The 19390-nt window shown below is 46.6% G+C and overlaps 1 protein-coding gene across 3 annotated transcripts in view; it reads left to right on the top strand.

The window, feature by feature from the left end:
- Window positions 1–64: 64 nt before the first annotated feature.
- The window catches only part of Hlf (hepatic leukemia factor), a 51686-nt gene continuing 32360 nt past the window's right edge, over window positions 65–19390 (top strand). For 2 of the 3 annotated variants that reach the window (XM_013038121.1, XM_013038120.1), the window contains exons 1-2: window positions 65–204; window positions 3101–3436. In XM_013038121.1, coding sequence (XP_012893575.1) covers window positions 90–204; window positions 3101–3436 — 451 coding nt within the window. In that variant the 5' untranslated portion in view covers window positions 65–89. Of the gene's footprint in view, window positions 205–1450; window positions 1571–3100; window positions 3437–19390 lie in introns of those variants that run through there. The other variant, XM_013038122.1, reaches the window with a different exon arrangement.

Here is a 19390-nt window from a genome sequence, read left to right as displayed (position 1 = left end):
GCCGCCGCCGCCGCCGCTTTTTCTTTTCTTTTTAAAGAAAAAAAAACAATTAAAAAACAAAACAACCAACACCAAGCGAGTGCATCGCCATGGAGAAAATGTCCCGATCGCTCCCCCTGAACCCCACCTTTATCCCGCCTCCCTACGGCGTGCTCAGGTCTCTGCTGGAGAACCCGCTGAAGCTCCCCCTCCACCACGACGACGGTGAGCGGCGCCCGGCCCTGGGATGGGGTCCCCCCACACCCCCGCAGACACCCCAACCCCGGCTGGGGCCGGCCCTGGGATGGGGTCCCCCCACACCCCCCCATAGACACCAACCCCGGCTGGGGCTGGAGCCGCCCGGCCCTGGGATGGGGTCCCCCCACACCCTCGCAGACACCCCAACCCCGGCTGGGGCTGGAGCCGCCCGGCCCTGGGATGGGGTCCCCCTCGCCCCCCACATCCCCATAGACCACACCAACCCCGGTGGGGCCGGCTCTGGGATGGGGTCCCCCTCGCCCCCCACATCCCCATAAACACACACCAATCCCGGTGGGGCCGGCTCTGGGATGGGGTCCCCCTCGCCCCCCACATCCCCATAGACACACACCATCCCGGCTGGGGCTGGAGCTGCTGTTTCTCCTCCCTTTCCCACCGCGCCCCTACCCGGCTCGGATGAAATGAAGGCGCTCCCCCCCTTCCCCTCCTTCTCAATAATAAGACAGCAGTGTGGGAGGGTTTTTTTTTGGGGGGGGAACCTTTTTTTCCTGAACAATATTTAAAATTGCACTGGCGGTGTGTGAGGGGGAACCACGGCTCAGCTTCCTGGGGTCCCAGGGCGTTCCCCCCTCCCCTGTCCTCTCCCCCTTTCCTTGCTCCTCCAGCTCAGGTGGGGTGTGAACTTGACAGGGTCCACCCCCCCCCCCCATGGCTGCCTAGAATATGACCCAGTGAAATGGCCTGCAAAAGACCAGGAGCCTCCTAAGCAGGGAAGAAGAAATCTGGGCTGGGTTGGGGGGAGTGTCTGGCTGTGTGTGTGTGTGTGTGTGTGTGTGTGTGTGTGTGTGTGTGTGTGTGTGTGTGTGTTGGGGTGGGGGTGCACGTCTGTCCGAGTTACCCTGGTTATGGGAAGGGTGTGCGCGCCTCAGTCCCCGTTTTTGTTTTAGGAAAACTCCCAGCGGTGGGAGCCTCAGAGACGCCTGGGCTGGGCTGCAGGGCCATTGAGAAAGAGTTGGGGGGCTGAGGAGGGGTCTGTCCCCTGAGAAGCAAGTGGAGCACGCCTCCAGCCGCGGGGACTCTTATTTTCCGGGTGCACTTCTTCCCCCACCCCCCCATACCCCAGTGGGAGGGGAGAGAGGAGCAGGCTCACGTGTAACCGCGCTGCAGCAGCCTGCCTCTGGCTTGAGCCCTTCCTTGGTAAGTCCCCAGAAACCTTTCCCTGGGGTAACCTTGGTTTGAAGCAGGAGTTTCCGAGGGAGGCCCCTGGACAGGAAGCTTGGAAGTGAGCGGATGACCCTATGGGGTTTGTCCTTTGGGCCGATGAGGGTTCATGCTTTTGGAATCTCAGTTACAAATGCGGATCATCCTGCCGGTGAGTGTGTAGTGTGTGTGTGTGTGTGTGTGTGTGTGTGTAGTGTGTGTGTGTAGTGTGTGTGTGTGTGTGTGTGGTCCCTGTCTTGAAAGGTGATTTGGCTGTGGAGGTGTATTTGCAACCTGCTTGCCCAGGGAAGGGAGAAGAACCTGTTGCATGCCAGAACTCAGGGGGGGGGGCATGTTTTGGTTTGCAATCTGCAGATTTCTTCTTTCTTTAGAAGACTGTTCTTTGGGAGGAAGGGGCTGCCGGCTGGCGTTTGCATTTGTGGAGATAGTTTGAAGTCAGATTCTCCTATGAGATGGTGGAAGGTTAGGATGGATGGTAGTGGAGGCTGTGTTTCTTTGGGGAAGGGGAGGGAGACAGGGAGAGATGCAGAAGCGAATTCCTTAATCCCAGATTCCACCCACGCCTGAGTACTAGAATCTACAAAATCCTGAGCTCCTTCCTGGTAAAGCTCTTATCTGATGAGAGGTTTTCCAGGTAGGAAATAGCTGCCTACCTTCATCATAGGTATGTGAAATAGCTCACCTTTACCCAACAACACCACCCCCCCTTCTTGGTTGCAAATATATATAATTAGTGCATGTGAATTGGGTGGTGAAATAGGGAAGGAAGAGGAAGAAGAAACCACTGATATTTATTATTTACTTATTTTTTGTCTGTTAAAAAAAATGACAAGTGTCCCAGTAGCTTTCAGAACAAACACACGCTCCTCAGAAAGTTCTCCTTTTTTCTTCTCTGTGCCTTCCTTGTAAGGAAGGAAGTTGGAGAGTGTGGGAGTTCACTGCTGTTTTGGAAGTTCACTGTGGTAATTTTGAGTTAATATACGGGAAGAACCGTGCACAGAAGTAGATATTCAATACACAGTATCCAAGAAGGCTGAAGAGTCTTGCTTTTCTAAGCTTGGGAGCATCAACTCAAACCAAGCATGATGGATGATAGATGTCTGTAATGCCAGAACTCCAGAGGCTGGTGCAGGAAGAGGAGAGAGTTCTGGGAGAGCCTAAGCTACATAGTCAGCCCCTGTCTAAAAGACACAAACAACCCACAGTAAAAAATGAAAATCCTCCAACAACTTAGGTTTCCATAATCTCATATTCATATTGCAGTCAGTTTCTGAAAGATAAGTCAAACCTGGTGATTGGCATTTTTCTTCAAAATCACCCTAGTTGCACATAATAGCAGGTATCTTTTTTTCCCCTATGTTCGACCTCAGACTTGCCTCTTTAAATAATGCCCCGAAGACTGTTACCCTTGTTTTCCGCCTCGATCAGCCTGCAGCCCTGTGCCACACATGAGAGTGCTTTCTTTCCAAAGTAAATAGGAAGAGGTTGAAAAACAGACAGAGATCCTTGTCCTGCCTGAACTTTTAACTCTCCATCCACAAAAGCCAGCAGCCAGCAGCAGACCCCAGGAGCGGTTTTGTAACCCAGGTTAATTTGCTGAAAGAACAACACTTCCTGTCTCTCTCTCTCTCTCTTTTTCTTTTGGTAATTAAAAAGTCCAACTTTCTCCCTCGTTCTGCAGCATTTAGTAAAGACAAAGATAAGGAAAAGAAGCTGGATGATGAGAGCAACAGCCCAACCGTACCCCAGTCGGCATTCTTGGGGCCCACTTTATGGGACAAAACTCTTCCTTATGACGGAGATACTTTCCAGTTGGAATACATGGACCTGGAGGAGTTTTTGTCAGAAAATGGCATCCCCCCCAGCCCTTCTCAGCACGACCACAGCCCTCACACTCCAGGGCTGCAGCCAGCTTCTGCAGCTGTGCCCTCCGTCATGGACCTCAGCAGCCGACCCTCTGCACCCCTTCACCCCGGCATCCCATCTCCCAACTGTATGCAAAGCCCTATCAGACCAGGTAAACTGACTACTGTTCTCCTTTCGAATGGGGTGGAGGGGGGAAGGAGCAGGGCGGGGAGGGAGGATGGATGGCATGGAGGTCTTAACTACTCACTGGCCTTCTTGGAGAGTAACTTCTGCAGGCACGCCACAGGGACTCATCCCCATCTCTCACCTTGACAGTTAAATACAGACTCGAAGGATTTCTTTTTCTCCGGGTCTGGCTGAGGGCCCAGGGAAATGCATTTGTATTTGTATTTTCTTTGTTGTTGGCTGTGGGGCTTGAACACAGGACCTTGGCGCTGTCCCTGAGCTCTTTTTTGCTCAAGGCTAGTGCTCTCTACCACTTTGAACCACAGCGCCACTTCTAGTTTTCTGGTGGTTAATTGGAGTAGAGAATCTCGTGGACCTTCCTGGCCTGGCTGGCTTTGAACATTGATCTTCACATCTCAGCCTCCTGAGTAGCTAGGGTTATAGGCGTGAGCCACCAGTGTCCAGCTAAGGTGCATTTTTAACCAGCTCCCCCATGGGATTCAGATACAGAGCTTCAGTTTAAGATATACCAGTCTATTATAAATGATTTCCCTAATAGAAGCCCTCTGCTCATCTTGCTCCCCACCCTCATCCTGCAAATACATAAATAATAGGATCTTGCTGGGTGATTTGGTTGGCCTGTCTGTAAGGCTTTGACTCTCCTCTTTTGACTCTCCTCTGGCCTGACAGGAGGAAAATGTGAGCAGAGGTATGATGTGAGTGTGCTGTCTCTCTCCCACCCTCGGCATCTTGTTTAGAGGTTAACCAAGAACTGTAATTTAAAAGCAGGCTCTCAGATAAAAGTTTAGCTTTCTCCTTAGTACCAGACAGCATCTTTCTCTGGTCACCAATCTATGCACATATTGTTTTTATTTTCACCTGTCCATCACACTTCGTCTGCCTTTATTGAATCCTGCAAGACTGCAGAGTCGGCTGTAAATGATGTGGAGTTTTACATAAAACCATCACCTAGAAAGACAGGTGCTTCAAACCCATTGCCAGAACTGAGCAGGGTACACACAGGACCCAGGGCAGCTCTTCCTTACCCCAGAGCGCACAGTGAACAGGAAGAAAGATCAGTTCATCTACACAGGTACCAGGAACAAAGATCCCGCTGGATACATTGACAGGAAGGTCACCCAGCAGAGGGCCTTCACTGCAGGCGAAGACAGAAAGCAGAACAATGTGAGACTTGTGTTAGAGATTGTTTCTGAACTCTGTCCTCAACTCATGCAGAAATTTCCGTGATTTAAATGCAAGGAAGGGAGGTAAAGGAGGAAGAGAATACCTCTGCCTTGATCTATGAGTACTGGAGTTTAGGTTCACCCTTTCAAATATTTCTGCACTTTCACACCTCTTCTGTTCCTTCTCCAAAATCAGCTTCGATTGATAGCTTGAGACCACTGGCTCTAATAGAAAGGAACCTTACCTTTAGCCACCTCTGAAGGTTTGAGGGGATATAACGCCTCCTTTAAGTGAACCGTAGCCCTTTACTACATGCAATGCATAGAGCTACCATTTTTAAGCTCTTCCCAGCCAGCCAAGTACATAACCAACCCTTCCAACTGAGAAACAATAGGAGGTTGGGGAGGGTAGGAGCAAACCTAGGGAGCGACACATTGGTGCTTCTGTCATTCCTGTTGTCCCAGGAGCCTTTCTTTTGCTACTTGTTAGCTGTGTGCCCTTAGAAAATGATGTAACACCTTGGAGCCTCCGTTTGTTTTCCTTTGTGTAAAAGGGTAGAATTTTATTTGATGAAGTTATTGTGCAAACTAGGAGGTTCAGGGTCACTGGCTAGTGCAAGTGCTAGGTGTTTCATTAATAGGAATGATTGTGGTGGTTGCTATAGCTATGCCAAATTTTATCATTTATTCCAATCACTGTTGTCTAAAATACTGCCTTAAGGTAATTAGGTACCAGATATAATCTTCCTCTAGAGATAAATATGAGGAGAGTTTGCTCAATGGTTGCTAGATTGGGGGCTTCCTACAGAGAGTCAAAAGTCAGGATCTAGGAATTTGAGGCATAAGTCATTTGGGTTCCTTAGAGTCTGTATTCATTAGTAATTCTTAGACACTTGGAGCATCCCCAAAGCTGATATCCATAGCAAAGAATCCCAGCATTTTAATGGATGTCATTTTACTAGATTATGGAAGAAAGGCACACTGGAAATAATCTTTTCATTTAAATTTGTGGGGTTTTTTGGGGGGAGGTGGGTGGGCTTGAACTCAGGGCCTGGGTGCTATTCCTGAGAGTTTTTTTTACTCTACCACTTTTTGCTCTACCACTTGAGCTACAGCTCCACTTCTGGCTTTTTTTGATGGTTAATTGGAGATAAAAGCCTTACAGACTTTCATGCCTACGCTGGCTTTGAACCACGATCCTCAGATCTCAGCCTCCTGAGTAGCTAAGATTATAGATGTGAGCCACCAGTAGCAGGCTTGTCTTTTTTTTTTTCAGTAATGAAAATTCACTTCAAAATAATAATTTTCTTCTTTGAATTGAAAGCCTAAATGGTAGTCCTCACATCAAAGAAGAAAAGTTAAAGCTCGACTTCAAATGCCAAACAGATAAAATCATGCCCTGCTGTTCACTCCGTGGTTGCCATTATGAGGATTGTAATGTGAAATGAATTTCTAGGGGATGTGAACTTGATGGATATGTATCACAAGTAAACCTCAAAAAGGAGAAAGCTCTCAATTGTTCTCCGTAGCTCACAGGAGTGGCCAGAATAGAAATACCAAATAAATCTTGAGGAAAACAAGTCCTCACAAAAAGAAGAACACAGATTGCAGCCATGAATATTCTGGGAATTGTACCATTTCAATCTTGATGAGGATTTCTCACCCCTGGCACTATTCATGTCTGGTTAAGTCTTGTGGGACCCTGTCCTGTGCAGTATAAAATGTTTAGTAACATCTCTGTTTCTATCCCTGAGATGCCATCGGCACTTACCCTCCAGCTGTGACAAGTAGAAATGTTCCCAGAGACTTGCAAATGTCCCTCAAGGATAAATTCAACTACCAGTTGAAAACCAATGGTCTAGACCTTGAATTTGGAAAGGAAAATCAGGGCTTCCTTCAGGAATCTGTCACACAAATGGATGCTATCTGTCTCATGATACTTTATAGTAAGACTTTTGAGGAAAGTCAGGTAGCTATTAGGTTGCCACAAAGAAAGAATATATTGATAAGAGCATCATTACACTTTTTTTTTTTTTAGTAGATAAAGCTAAATGACCAGGCCAACCAGGAGACAATGGCAGAACAGTTCCCCGAACATTGGTTTTCAGGTACTTTCTACGCACACATCTCCCCAGGTATGGTCAGTAGCACTGTGTCCTTAATGCTACTAGTCTAGTTGAAAGACCACCAAGCCAGAAATTGACAAATACTCTTGGGGTAGCAAGATGAGCAGTTGATTTTTGTTTTGTTTTGTTGGTTTTAGTTTTTTGTGTTTTTTTTTTTTTTTTCTGGTCGTGGGGCCTGAACTCTGGGCCTGGGCGCTGTCCCTCAGCTCTTCAGCTCAAGGCTAGCACTGTATCACTTGAGCCCACAGCGCCACTTCTGGTTTTCTGGTGGTTTATTGGAGATAAGGGTCTCACAGACTTTCCTGCCTTGGCTGGCTTTGAACCTCAATCCTCAGATCTCAGCCTCCTGAGTAGCTATGATTCCAGGCATGAGCCACCAGCACCCAGCTAAGGTGAGCATTTTTGTGAGCTTTCAAAGCTATTTACGATGACTGCTCTTCTGGACTCCTTTCATAGTTTGTATACTCCCCTCCTCTGTCTACTGCCTGGTCAAAACTGAGTTAACTCTTTTCTCTGAAGGCATACTCTCGGAATCCATGGAGACCTGAAGTGGTGACGTGGGATTGTCAGGTTTTCTGGGTCACCTTCTCCACGGAGGGTACAGTTGGGTGGGTTTTGGGTTGTTATGCCACTTCAGAGGCTTCTGAGCCTCTGAGTACAGCGTCTTGGCTGTTGGCAGGTCCGCCGGGCTGGCAGCCATCATCCTGAAGAGTTCAGTGTTTGCACTGAAGATATTATCATATGAAAGTGGGGATGCTCCTGGAGGTGTGCTGTTGGGTACAGGGAAAAATAAGAATCTGTGTGCCCCGAGAATTAAATGATGGCTCCGAGGACAGCTGACCCTTCAGGGAAAGTCATCTAAAGTAGACAAAGGCACATTTCTTTTTATATCCCATACTTACAAAGCTGGTTTCCTCGCGCTTCCCCCCTCCCCCACTCCTTTGACTAGCTTGAGGGTATCCTACCACTTTTATGCCCATTTTCATCTGAGAACTAAGAAGGTTCTCTAATGAAAGCTGGGTACAGAGTAGAAGGAAACCCTTCTATGTGGTGGGAGGTGAAGAGGAGCGCTTAAGAGAAGGGGGCTGGAGTGAACTGTTGCTGTACCTGTGTGTGTGCATTGTGGAGCTGCTGTCTTCTTTCTCCTGACTGTCTTTTGTGACAAGCGTTGGTAGCTATGGACCTGTGCAATAAGAGAGGGAGCCTCTGTGCTGGAGGCTAGGGGATTGCGGGAGGTCCTATGAGGGGAGAGGATTCTCTTCATCCTGCCGAGAAGCTCCCCCGCCCCCAGGGCCTGGAGTTTATACTTTGCAAAACACATTGCAGGTTGGAGCCCTGTGAGTGAGAGGGGCCGGGCCATGACACTTCGGATATCTCAGGAGTTTCTCATCGCTCAAGATGAAAGTGCTCATGCAGGAGAGAGAGGGACTGCACTTTGTTCTCCAGGGAGGCAGGCAGATGATTTTCTGTGTCTTGGCATTATTTATCGCCTCCACCAAAGTCCCGTGCAGGCCAGGCTCGCTCTATCATCTTGCTTATCTTGCTTATGTCATGCTGCTCCTCCATCAAAGCATAGCAGCCTCTGGCAAGAGGTCTTTTGGGGCCTGAAAGGCAAGCAAGGCAACTTGGTAGTAAGAATGTTGGCCCTGGACTCACAGGGGTTCGAGTGGTGTACAAGTGGAGCTGGGGTTTCCATCCTGCCCTTACCTTTGCATCTCTTAATTGCGTTAAGCCTCAGTTTGCTCATCAACAGAATGGTTGACGAGAAACATCTCTCCTCCTGGAGGGAGACTTATTTACCAGGATTAAAGGAGATAAAGCAGCGCCCGGTAGGGCAGAATGGTGCCTGGGACAGGAATGCCCTGTGCATGGTGCCCTTGGCAGGGAGGGTGGGTGGGCAGTGGCTTGTGATCAGGGAAAAGAATGAGTGTGTCCCCAGGTCCCCATTCTCCATTTAGAGATACTTTTTTAAAAAAAATCTGTCCTCTTCCCATTGCAAAACTAAGATGGGCTTCCCCCCCCCGCCCCCACCCCTTTCTGATCCAGAAAGCCGAACACTTAGTTATTCTGTGCAGTTGACCTGACCTTTCTTTCCATTCTGGGTTAAGATAAAGCACTTTCCTGATGTTAGTTAACCTAGCAGAATTGCTTCTAGGTTAGCAACTCCTGTTCTGCCAGTGTGGAAACAGCCACTCACTCAGTGCCCAGCCCCCTCCTCACCCCCCCCTCCACCCCAGCTCTCATGGGAGCCCTGGAAACCCTGGCTGGCTGCCTGCAGGACCGTGTGCTCCAGGCACGTGGCTGTGCCCTGTGGAGTTTGCCCAACTCTGGGTGGTGTGCTGGCTTGCCTTCCTTCATCTCCAACACCCCCCCACACCCTGCTCTTTCTCTCTCTCTCCTCTTCCCAGGGGAACTATAGTAGGTGCCAGCACACAATTGTAATCCTTACCCTGGCAGGAGAAAGCTAAGCTCCAGAGGGCAAGCTAATAGGCCCATGAAACCTGTTCAGTCCAGCTTTCAAGCCAGACCCCAAGCCCAGCCCTCTTCCTGCCCTTCTGCCTAGAGGCCCTGTCTCCTCTTGCACCGCTGTGGTGGGCAGGATTCCTGCCGGCCAGCTCCTGCCAAAGGGTCTTGGCAGAGTCTTTCCAATTCAGCACTGTGCCTACCAGACTAGAAAAATAGCACTAGAAAGACAGAATTAGGTAGAGGGCAGGGAAAGAAAGTGGGGGAGGTGATGGAGGAGAAAAGAAAAGAAAAGAAAAAAAAACCTTGCTAAAATCCTAATGCAGAAAGCCAGAGAGTAAGAAGACAGCAGTGATTTACTAGATGTCTCAGACACCTCATTCCCAACCAGCTCTAATCACTTTTACCCAGGAATCATTTTTTATGTCTCAGCAGTGAAAATGGAAGGAAGAGGAAGGATAGGGAAAGGAAGAAGATGCAGAATATTGCAGAGAGGAACAGGGTGGTTTCGGGGTCTGTGTTTGCTTCTTTAGAGGGAGTGAAAAGGATATTGATTACATTTAATATTTTTTATTTATTATATCTGGCCTCTGCCCCTTGAGCAGCTCTCTTGACTTGAAGCCACTGAACCATTGTTTGAGCCTATGAATTCAGTTTTCATAAGACCTAGTAGCCTGATGACTCTGATCACTGTCCCCCTCACAACCACGTACTTATGTTCGAAACACTCATCTTTCTGGCCAGTGTGATGATGCCTTTTTGAGCACAGAGGCCAGTAAACAGACCTCTCTGAGTGCGAATTCTAATGCAGCCATTTCCAGGCTTGTTTATGATCCCAGGAGAGTCATTTAAATGGTCTGACCTTCTGATTTCCCATGGGCGAAACTCTAGGGTAATCATAGCATCTCTTCCTATGAGCCAATACATGTGAATCGTGTAGGGAGATTAGGCACGCGCCTGGCATTCTCTAAGTGCTCCATAGCAGTTTCTATCAGCAGCATGCACACCGTCCCATCGCTGAGTCTCATTTCTCCTAGAGGACCTCACCTGGGCCTTGGAGTCCTGAGACTTCCCCTTCCTAGCCAATGAAGACCTCTGCTGATGGAAGTTGTTTTTTGGCTTCTCTGCATAGTCCTGCCTGTTCTACACTTAGCCTCTGAGTCTTAGGCGCCCGTGGGTAGCTTTCCTGTAACCCTTACTCATTTCTATCAAGCAGACAAGGCAGGGTGAAGAAGTTCCTGCTTAGACGTCTTCCATGAAAAGATTGTTATTAAATTCACCAGTTGGTGCTCTGATTGAATTTTTAATAATGATGATACTTGAAGGCAATGTAATGACCTCAGGTGTCAGGAAACCACAGAGGCAGCTTGTGGTGTTGGAAAAGAAAGGAGGTTTAGTTCATATTCTTGTTTATAAGCAAGATTTTGCATACGCATTCTAGAAGAATAATTTCTGCTTCCTATGAGTTGTTCTTTCATGGGTGGGAGGATAAAAAGATGATATCCTTGCTAGGGGCAGATGACCATTCCATAGTGAAGGTACCAAAAAAAGCATCCAGTGGGGCCCCTGGCCTGGAGTGACCTAGCCTTTCCCACCAGCCACTTCTGCTACTTTTCTCTAGTTAGTGGTATCATGAATAGAATAGAACAGAGAGGAGGCTGTGGGAGGCAAAGAGCGATGTGGATGACTCCAACAATAGCCTCAGTTGTGCTTTGTGTACCACAAGGGAGACAGACAAGGATACGACGTGAGTGCTGAGCTCAAGGACAGGACCATTTCCTGGGGAAGACAGATCTGGTAGGGGAGCAAGCCTCTTTTAAGTACGTAGAGGTCTCTACTATCTGTTGGAAGGAGGAGGGCTACGGGTTAATCAAGAAAGTGGGCCCAAAGCAAAACAAACAAAAAACCCTAAATAAGAGACCACGAGAGTTGCCAGTTCTCACAGGAAGCCTCCATTGCTCAGGGCAGGGGTACCTGGTGGGCAGTTTCTCTGAAGAGCCAGACCTTGTGTTAGACCTCAGAAGGAGGCGTATGAGAGCCAGGCAGGTGGGTAGGCAAGAGGCTACAACGTGGTAGAAGCAGGAATGCCAACAGGGTGTACAGGAAACAATGCACGCAGCTAATTGGCTGATGCAGAACATTCATAGGAGGGAGGCGGAGAAAGGGAGAGCCGGGAAAGGTTGACACTGGTCTTGAGTCCCTGGGTGCAGAGCTTGACCAGTGTCCAGTAGGCAGGAGGGAAGGTTATTGAACAGGGAAGTGGCATGTGGATATTTCCATTGGGTTCAAGGTTGGATTTGAAACATTTTTAGAAACCTGACAATTGTTTCCTCTGGCAAGCCAGGATTTCCTTATTTTTACTATTTTCAAAATAAATACTCTCCCCCCCTGAACATCAAACAGCTTTTCAAAACACGATGTTCTAATGGTCTAGTATGAAGTAATTTCAAAACATGGGGTTTAGGTTTCACTTGTAAAGCCCATAATTTTCATGATGGGAGGAAATACTCTTTGGCAAGAAAGTAGTTTGAGAGATTTGCAGGGTTTAGGATTTTAAAAATCCAGAAAGCAGGGCTGGTCTCATGGGAGAACGAAATAGATTTTAATAAGCTCAATCCATTAACATTCATTGCTTTTAAATGCCTCTATTTTATACAGCTTACTGGGTTTGCAAACAAGTATATTGTACCAACTTTTATGAGCGTGTTCTCTGTGTGTGTGTGTGTGTGTGTGTGTGTGTGTGTGTGTGTATGTGGTGTACACATATCCACAAATGCACATGAGTGTGAGTATACACACATGTGTGTGTACTCAATGGAGGAAGGTGAAGACCTCGTCAACATAAATAGTCCTAGATCATGAGGCTACCTGCCGCGGTAATACCAAGCTAAAAATACTTCACCAAGTGTCTTGCCAGCTTATTAATTTTACTCTCTAGAGACAAAGGAATCATTATTGCAATTTTGCATGCATAAGTCCTGACCTTGTATGTGTGACGTCTTCCTTCATCTCTGAAACCAAAGGGACTTGTCAAGCATGCTCAGATATTGGGGGAGAGGAGGTACTGTATTTGAGAAAGAGAGAATGAGAGAGAGAGAGAGAGAGAGAGAGAGGGAGGGAGGGAAGGAGGGAGGGAGGGAGAGGGAAGGAGAGATTGTATTGAGGGTGTTAGAGGAAGAGGCTCAGTAGGAGAGGACAGGGCAGGGTGCTGCTGAATGTCAGGCACATGAAGTGATTCTTGTCTCTCTGAGGTATGCTCTGGTATCGGGCAGCATTCATTACCAGGGACTAGAAGAGTTGCTATAACCCAAGCCAATTCATTTAGATACAAAATAAGACAACTCATACAGTTCCACCTCCAGCTACATACAGTAGACAGTCACAGGAATGTTGGCAAGAGCTGAGCGTCTGCTGGGGAGAACCGACAGTATACTTGTTTCTGTTCTGTCTGTGTCTGGTGGATACCAAGTCCATGAGTGGATGTGAAATATTCCTAAAATCTTTGCGCTCCTTCTTCTTAATTGTCTTACCTCATTACTGACCCAATCTCATTTTCTTTCCTGAAAAAACAAAACAAAACAAAACAGAAATGATGCAGTTCCTTTGTCACATTGAATCCTGAAAAGTTTTGTTTTTAGGAGTTTAATCTGAAATTATTATTATTATTAATGGCCATTGGAAGAATGCTTTGAAACATGGAGAGGGTCTCCTAACGAGACACGGCTTGTGGCTAATTAACCCCCCTTGGCTCTGCAGCTTTGCCCTGGGGAACCTCAATTCCTCAAAACAAAGAGTGCAGTGCTATAGAAAGATGCTCCTGGGACCCACAACATTAAATCATCCGTGACAAAATGTTCTTGCAAAAAGTAGAATTGCATAAATGGATCGGCAGAAATAAATGCTTTGGCAGACGATCCTTGAGTGGGGAAGAGCAATGCTTTCTTTTCTAATTAGCTCTGGGTAACAATCTGCTCCCATGTCTTTGCTGCGGAACCTAGGCCCAGACATTGGAGCACAGAAGATCCATTGTGGTTCATTCAAGGCTGCTGCTCTTAATGGAAAGGGTTAAACACACTGGTCCTAACCCACTCATGCATACTAAATACTCTTAAATTGAACGCAATGGGGAAAGCAAAGATTTGCTTCAGGAAAGGATGCCATTGGACCCCAGCCAATGGGAATCAGTACTATAAACCAGATGAACAAGATCATCTAGGTACAAAGTAATCAGATTACCCAGAACAGAGCTCTCAATACCCCAAGATAGAAAGATTCTTTTAAGGGTATTGGCAAGCGAAGTCCATCTGCCCCATGGTTAACACAGAAGACTTAATTCACCTTAAGATGGATTCATTATTATAAGGGTTTAGTATCAGTGAAGGCATTTCACAGGCTTCTCCACAGAAGGCAAGGAGATCTTAGATCCAATCAGGATAACATTGCTTTAAAAAAAATTCAAAGGCCAGTGAGAGATTTACAGAGGAAAAGGCAGATAACATAAAATTCAAAGACAGAAATAAAAGCCTTGATAGAGTTTCTGAGGAAAGGAGAAGACAAATCTGCAGAACTGATTTCATCTGAATTTCATAGGATTTATTTCATTGCAATTGATTGCTTTATTTCAGCATACTTTTGTGGGGAAAGTTGGCTCACATTCTTCTTCATAGAATCCTAAGTGTGTTTCTTCTAAATGGGCAGTAGCATGTGAATGATTTGTAAAGTAATTTTTACATCCATGTAAAAAATAAAAGTTTTTTAAAGCATATGGGTGAAATCCATCCAAGTACATGCCAATGACTCGAATTCAGTTATGGTATTCCTTAGCAGCTGAATGTGTATGATAAGAAGTTTTAGTATTATACAATCTAGGTGTGAAGAAACATTTGAGGGCTCCGTGTTTTCTGCTTTTCTGATCCTTTGGCTGGCGTGTTAGTAACATTTCATTGACTTGGACTTTACTATCACTTGATAGTGAAACCAAGTGATATCTACTTTCTTTTTCTTCTTTATAAAGAAAGTTACCGAGCAAGGTACTAGTGGCCCACGCCTGTAATCCTAGCTAGTCAGGAGGCTGAGATCTAAAGGTCATGGTTCAAAACCATGTGGCTTTCTTTTCTAATCAGCTCTCTGGGGAAGGACATCAGAATGTCTTTTCATTCAGATATGTCTGGATTAGGATTAATATCTCCAGAGCCATAATGATGAGTTAGCTCTACTGGCTCTTCTATTATCATCCTATAATTTTCTTTCTTTTCTTTTTTTGTCTGTCATGGGGCCTGAACTCTGAGCCTGGGCACTGTCCCTCAGCTCTTTAGCTCAAGGCTAAAACTCTTAACACTTGAGCCACAGCACCACTTCCAGGTATTTTTTTGCTTATGTGGTGCTGAGGAATCAAACCCAGGGCCTCATGCATGCAAGGCAAGCACTTTTCCAGCTGAGCCACTTTCCCAGCCCCTGATGTTCATATTTTAAGTTAAGTTTCATGAAGGGATCCAAAGAATATTTTTCCTCCATTGGCTTGCTATTAGAGAGGATACCAATGCCCCAATGGTGATGGACTTTGCTTGCCTTTTACTAAAGAAATAATCACCTATCAGAGCAACTCCTGTAGCCATTCCCTTTTCCTCATGAGAAGCAGCGAGATGTAGTGATGAAACTCTGGCCTTGGCTTAAATCCTGCTTTGGCCATTGATGGGCTGTGGAATACCTTTGTATCCTACACTGTAAGAGGGAATGAGAATGCCTCCTTCTCAGGACTCCTAGAGGAGGAAGTAAGATGGTATCCATAATGCAGGTAAATGGTGGCTTTCATCACTTCTTTCTATGATGACTATTTCTTCTGTTCTACTTTCATCATCAACTTTCAGACACTTAAGCATGTCATTGTGCTGTAGCGATGATGATCTTTTTTGGGCCAGTGTAGGGCAGATCAGCTCATGAAGGAGCCTAGTGGAATGGCATCCTGTGTATTTACACCTGTGGAAAGACGCATCATCCACCTTACAGCCCCTCTGGGGTTCTCTGATTATCAGTGTGCCACAGCAGCTGCCCACTTTCCTGGATTGCTTCTCTAATCAGCACGTTTTGTGGGCTAGGGCTTGTGTTTCACCTGCATTCAGTACTCCGTGTTTGGACATCTGACTTCATGTCCAAAACAGCTTGAATGGGAAGAAATGATAGGGGGCTTATCTAGGTTTCCCATGGTGCCCTCTAATCTCTCCTACATGCTGCAGGATTTGCACCTTGGGTTTCTTCTATCTTCTTTTGGGAACTTCTCTCCTGCTGAAGGAGAGAAGTGGCTGTTTCCCAAGTTGCGAGTGACAGTCTGTTGGGTGGAAAGAGGCACAGGGTGGGCTTACAGCGCTGACAGAGGCCCTGGGCTCTGCACCCTCTCATGTGAGTCTGTCCGGTGCTCTTGTCGCCATGTGAGAGAAAAGTAGCAGGTGGGGGGCTTCGGCTAGGAAAAAGGAAAAATCAGAACCTTCTCTTGAAGAGAGAGGGATAGAAACACAAGAGAATAGAGAGCACAAAAGTAGATTGCTTGGAAGACATGTGTGTATGAGCACGTTGATCCAAAGCAGACAACAAAAGTGGTTTGGCTTAAAGAAAAGGCATTCATCTGAGATGACTTGGCTTTTTCATCAGCTTAGAGGTATGGGCTTCTTGGCCTGGGCTCCATACAGTAAGTCATGTTTTGTATATATGGGTGTGACAGGATAAGGCTGTTAAAGGCACAGAAGCCTTAAGGAATTATCACATACAGAAACATCAAACTAGGCAAGTTTTCTCTCCGCACTCCTGCCGAGAGGGCTGTTTAATTCCATGTAGCACTTACCCAGCATATTTTCACATCCTATCAGCTACTTCTTGGGCTTCCCTTTTATAAAAGAACAGGTACGATACTCAGGTTTAAATCAGCTCACGTAGTACAAAATCATAAGTATATCCTTGAGGGGTTTAATACTTACTAGAAGAGATTGTAGAGAGTCAACTCATATTAGAAACGATAATGATACCCAGGATTTAGACTGTCCTAAGGGGTGTGAATACATTGCCAAAATATGTTCTCTCTGTCTCTCTCTCTCTCTGTCTCTCTCTCTCTCTTTTATCTTCATCAGCACCTCCATTCTGACTATAGCCCAGCTTAAAAATCAAGTTGGGCATATCTCAATAGCCAGAAACCTTGGAATTCAGGATGAGCTCATTGTCGTGGCAGAAATAATAACCTTTGATAAAGATATGCAGGGAATCACAGCCTTCATGGCTGGACCCTTCAGTCACCAAATTAGATTGGATTTGAAGCCAGAGATCCCCTAGGAAGCCATGAAGCATTGAGCAAATCTCTTACGTTCTGAACCCTTATCTTCACACCCAGAAGTGGTGGTGGCCTACTTCACAAGTTGTCATGAGAGTTAAGGTACATTGGACATGCTAGCAATAGCAAGATCTTGGGCTCTCCCTACTCAGTATCACTCTGTAAGTTTTAATTCAGAGTTAACATCTGGTGTTTAATAACATCTTTCTCAAATGCATGTGTAGCTCATGTCTTTGGAGTCTCACTTGCCGGTTTTTGAGGTGCAGGGCTGAGCCTTTGTAAGCTCTTTAATGCTTGTTAGGGTTTATGAAAAGATCTAATTTATAGTCCTCACTGTGCAATTAACTAGAAGCATAACTTTTAAGTTATCATCCTCTCTGGGCTTTAATGTTTCCTTATAAGATGAGAATAATGTATGCACTTCTAACTTACAAATAAATAAACCATACATGTAAATTAGCCCATGAGGCAGGCTCTATCACAATTCAAATCAAAGTCCAACTTCGGTGTAACATTGTCATTTCTGTTCTGTTTTGTGTGGCAAGATGGGGAAAATGGTGTAGCAACAACTCTCAGAGTGAGTGGATTAAATATCTGACATTCCACCACTCATTAAGGACGACGGACTTCACAAACTAGAGCTAAAAAAGAAACAAAAACTGTTTGGTGCCATTTGGGGGAAATACAACAACATTAAAGCTAGTGATGGCCTTAAAAATAGTCTATCTGCTGAAGGGGAACCGTGGCTTCTTGAACATTCCAGAGCAACACAGAAGGTAAGTTATCTGTCTGGAATCATTGCTCCAAGGCTTGGATCTCTTAGCAAGGGTTTATTAGCCAGGCAAAATATTATTATTATTATAAAAAGAAAACCACAGATGGAAACCCCACAAGGTCCACAGCTACCTCTTCTCATGGCAACTTTTCCAGAAAGCATTGGCCAGCTGGACTTCCAACTGCTCCTTGGGGTGGCTGGATTCAGGTTTGCAGGACCAGGCGTGGCAGCAAGCCTCGACTCACAGCCTGGAATGTCGGCTTGAAAGATGCTGAGACTTGGTCTGGGCTCGGTGGAAAGAGTTCTGTGATTAATTAGTGATGTCTTCCATGCACTTAGGTGGGGCAGTACTTGTGCCAGGTATGTGCTGTCCTGCCAAGGCACGTTGGGGAAGGTCCTTTTGTACCTGTCCCGCAACTGGGCAGCAGATCAAGGACTCGGGCCAGTGTTGCTTCTGGTGTCCTGGGAAAGTTGTTTATTTGGTTTGTTGTTATTTTCCTAAGCCTTTGGCAGTTCTGTCTTATTCTCAGAGAGAGGCTTTATTCTGGTTAATGTTAACAGAGAGAATAGAAGAAAAGGAAGGTCTGTTGCTTCTGCTGTACAGTCAGTCACAAGACAGGAAACGCAAGGTAGAAGGAAGCTGGATTCCAGTATGTATTTCCATGGATGGCTCAAGGACGCACAGGCCAGGGTGGCTGGTGTTCCAGCAAAGGGGGTCATAGACCATCGGCCTTCGTAGGTCGTGGCCAGAGGTCATAGCTACAGACTGTCCTGGGTGGACGATCCACTGTATGCATCTTACTATTTTAAAATCAAGAGGCCACCACCTGTCTCAAGGGGGTCCTGGAGAATTTGTCAGTCTGTTTAAGGATGACGGGCGACTTTCTGTTACCCATGCTGATCAAAGAGATAGGTAATTGGAGATGGATTTCTTTTCAGCCTCAACACGTGCCTTTTGTGCCGGTGATCGGCTTTCTGGGTGATGTTTAACCAATGACAGATTTTTTTTTCCCTGTAAAGAAAAGTTGAGGGGGAAGATGAGTGCTTTATGCAGTTCCCACAATATGCTTCTCATAGCCAGCCAAATATCTCTGAGCCCTCGCAGCCCTCCTAACTTCAAATGTAATGGAATAATAAGAATTGCCTTTTATTGAGCACTGCTCCTGGGATCCAGGTAAGGATGTGACAGAGGGGTAGATGCAGGGGGAGCTGTTGGTTCCTACAGGTAAGTGGAGTGCCTACGGAGAAACCACAGCAATCGGCACTGTGCCTCACGGCCTCTGCTTCCCGTGCAGTGTGCTACCCTTTCCAGTGGCTGCACTTGAGTTCTGCATATGATTAACTTCCAATTATTCTGAGGCTGATGAGCCAGGTTGAAGATAAGCGGGGGGGGGGGTGAAAGCTCACCTGAGACTAAGGAAGGTGCTTGCTCATCACCTCAAGTGCTCTGCAATTAGTTGGTTATCGCCTGATTGTCTACTCCAGGATTGGCAAGCCTGGATTGGGGAGGGTGGGGAGAAGGATACTACAGGGGCGGGAACCCCAGCAGCCACTTCTTCCATGACCAGAGGTGTTCACTAGCCCTATAAAGTTCTGCATTGTCCAGCGCAATCGTCTCTCCTCCTGACCCCCGCCCCTAGGCCCAGATAGTTCCTGGGATCCTGCTTCTAGCCTTGGCCCAAATAATACTCTCCAAATTAACAAGTTCAAGTTGGCCACAGGACAGAATGAATTTGAATGTCCCAGAGATTTAGAAATCTAATATGTTGAAAGGAGGCCCAGTGAACAGGGACTGCTAATCCCCTTTTTCCTCTTTAGCCTGTAACCCTCCTCCCTCCAAAAATGTAGGTCGACAGGCTTGAGAGGAGGAGCAGCGGGCCCTTGCCGGGGTCAGTAGAGGCCAAGGCTGTGGTGGCCGGGGAGAGCAGGGGCTGCCAGGACAAGCAACCTCCAAGGGGTCCTGGCGGTAGAGCAGGTGGTTAGTGATCGTCTGTCCTGGCTGTCCTGCTTCTCAGAACATGAACTGCGTTCGTCTTTGTTCCTGTGGGGTGATCTTTGGGAGTTGATAAGAAGAAAG

This window comes from Dipodomys ordii, unplaced genomic scaffold (assembly GCF_000151885.1).
Source record: "Dipodomys ordii isolate 6190 unplaced genomic scaffold, Dord_2.0 Scaffold7, whole genome shotgun sequence".
NCBI classification, from domain to species: Eukaryota; Metazoa; Chordata; class Mammalia; order Rodentia; family Heteromyidae; genus Dipodomys; species Dipodomys ordii.
The sequence above is the reverse complement of the archived record's forward strand: the minus strand, read 5'-3'. Positions and strand labels throughout refer to the sequence as shown.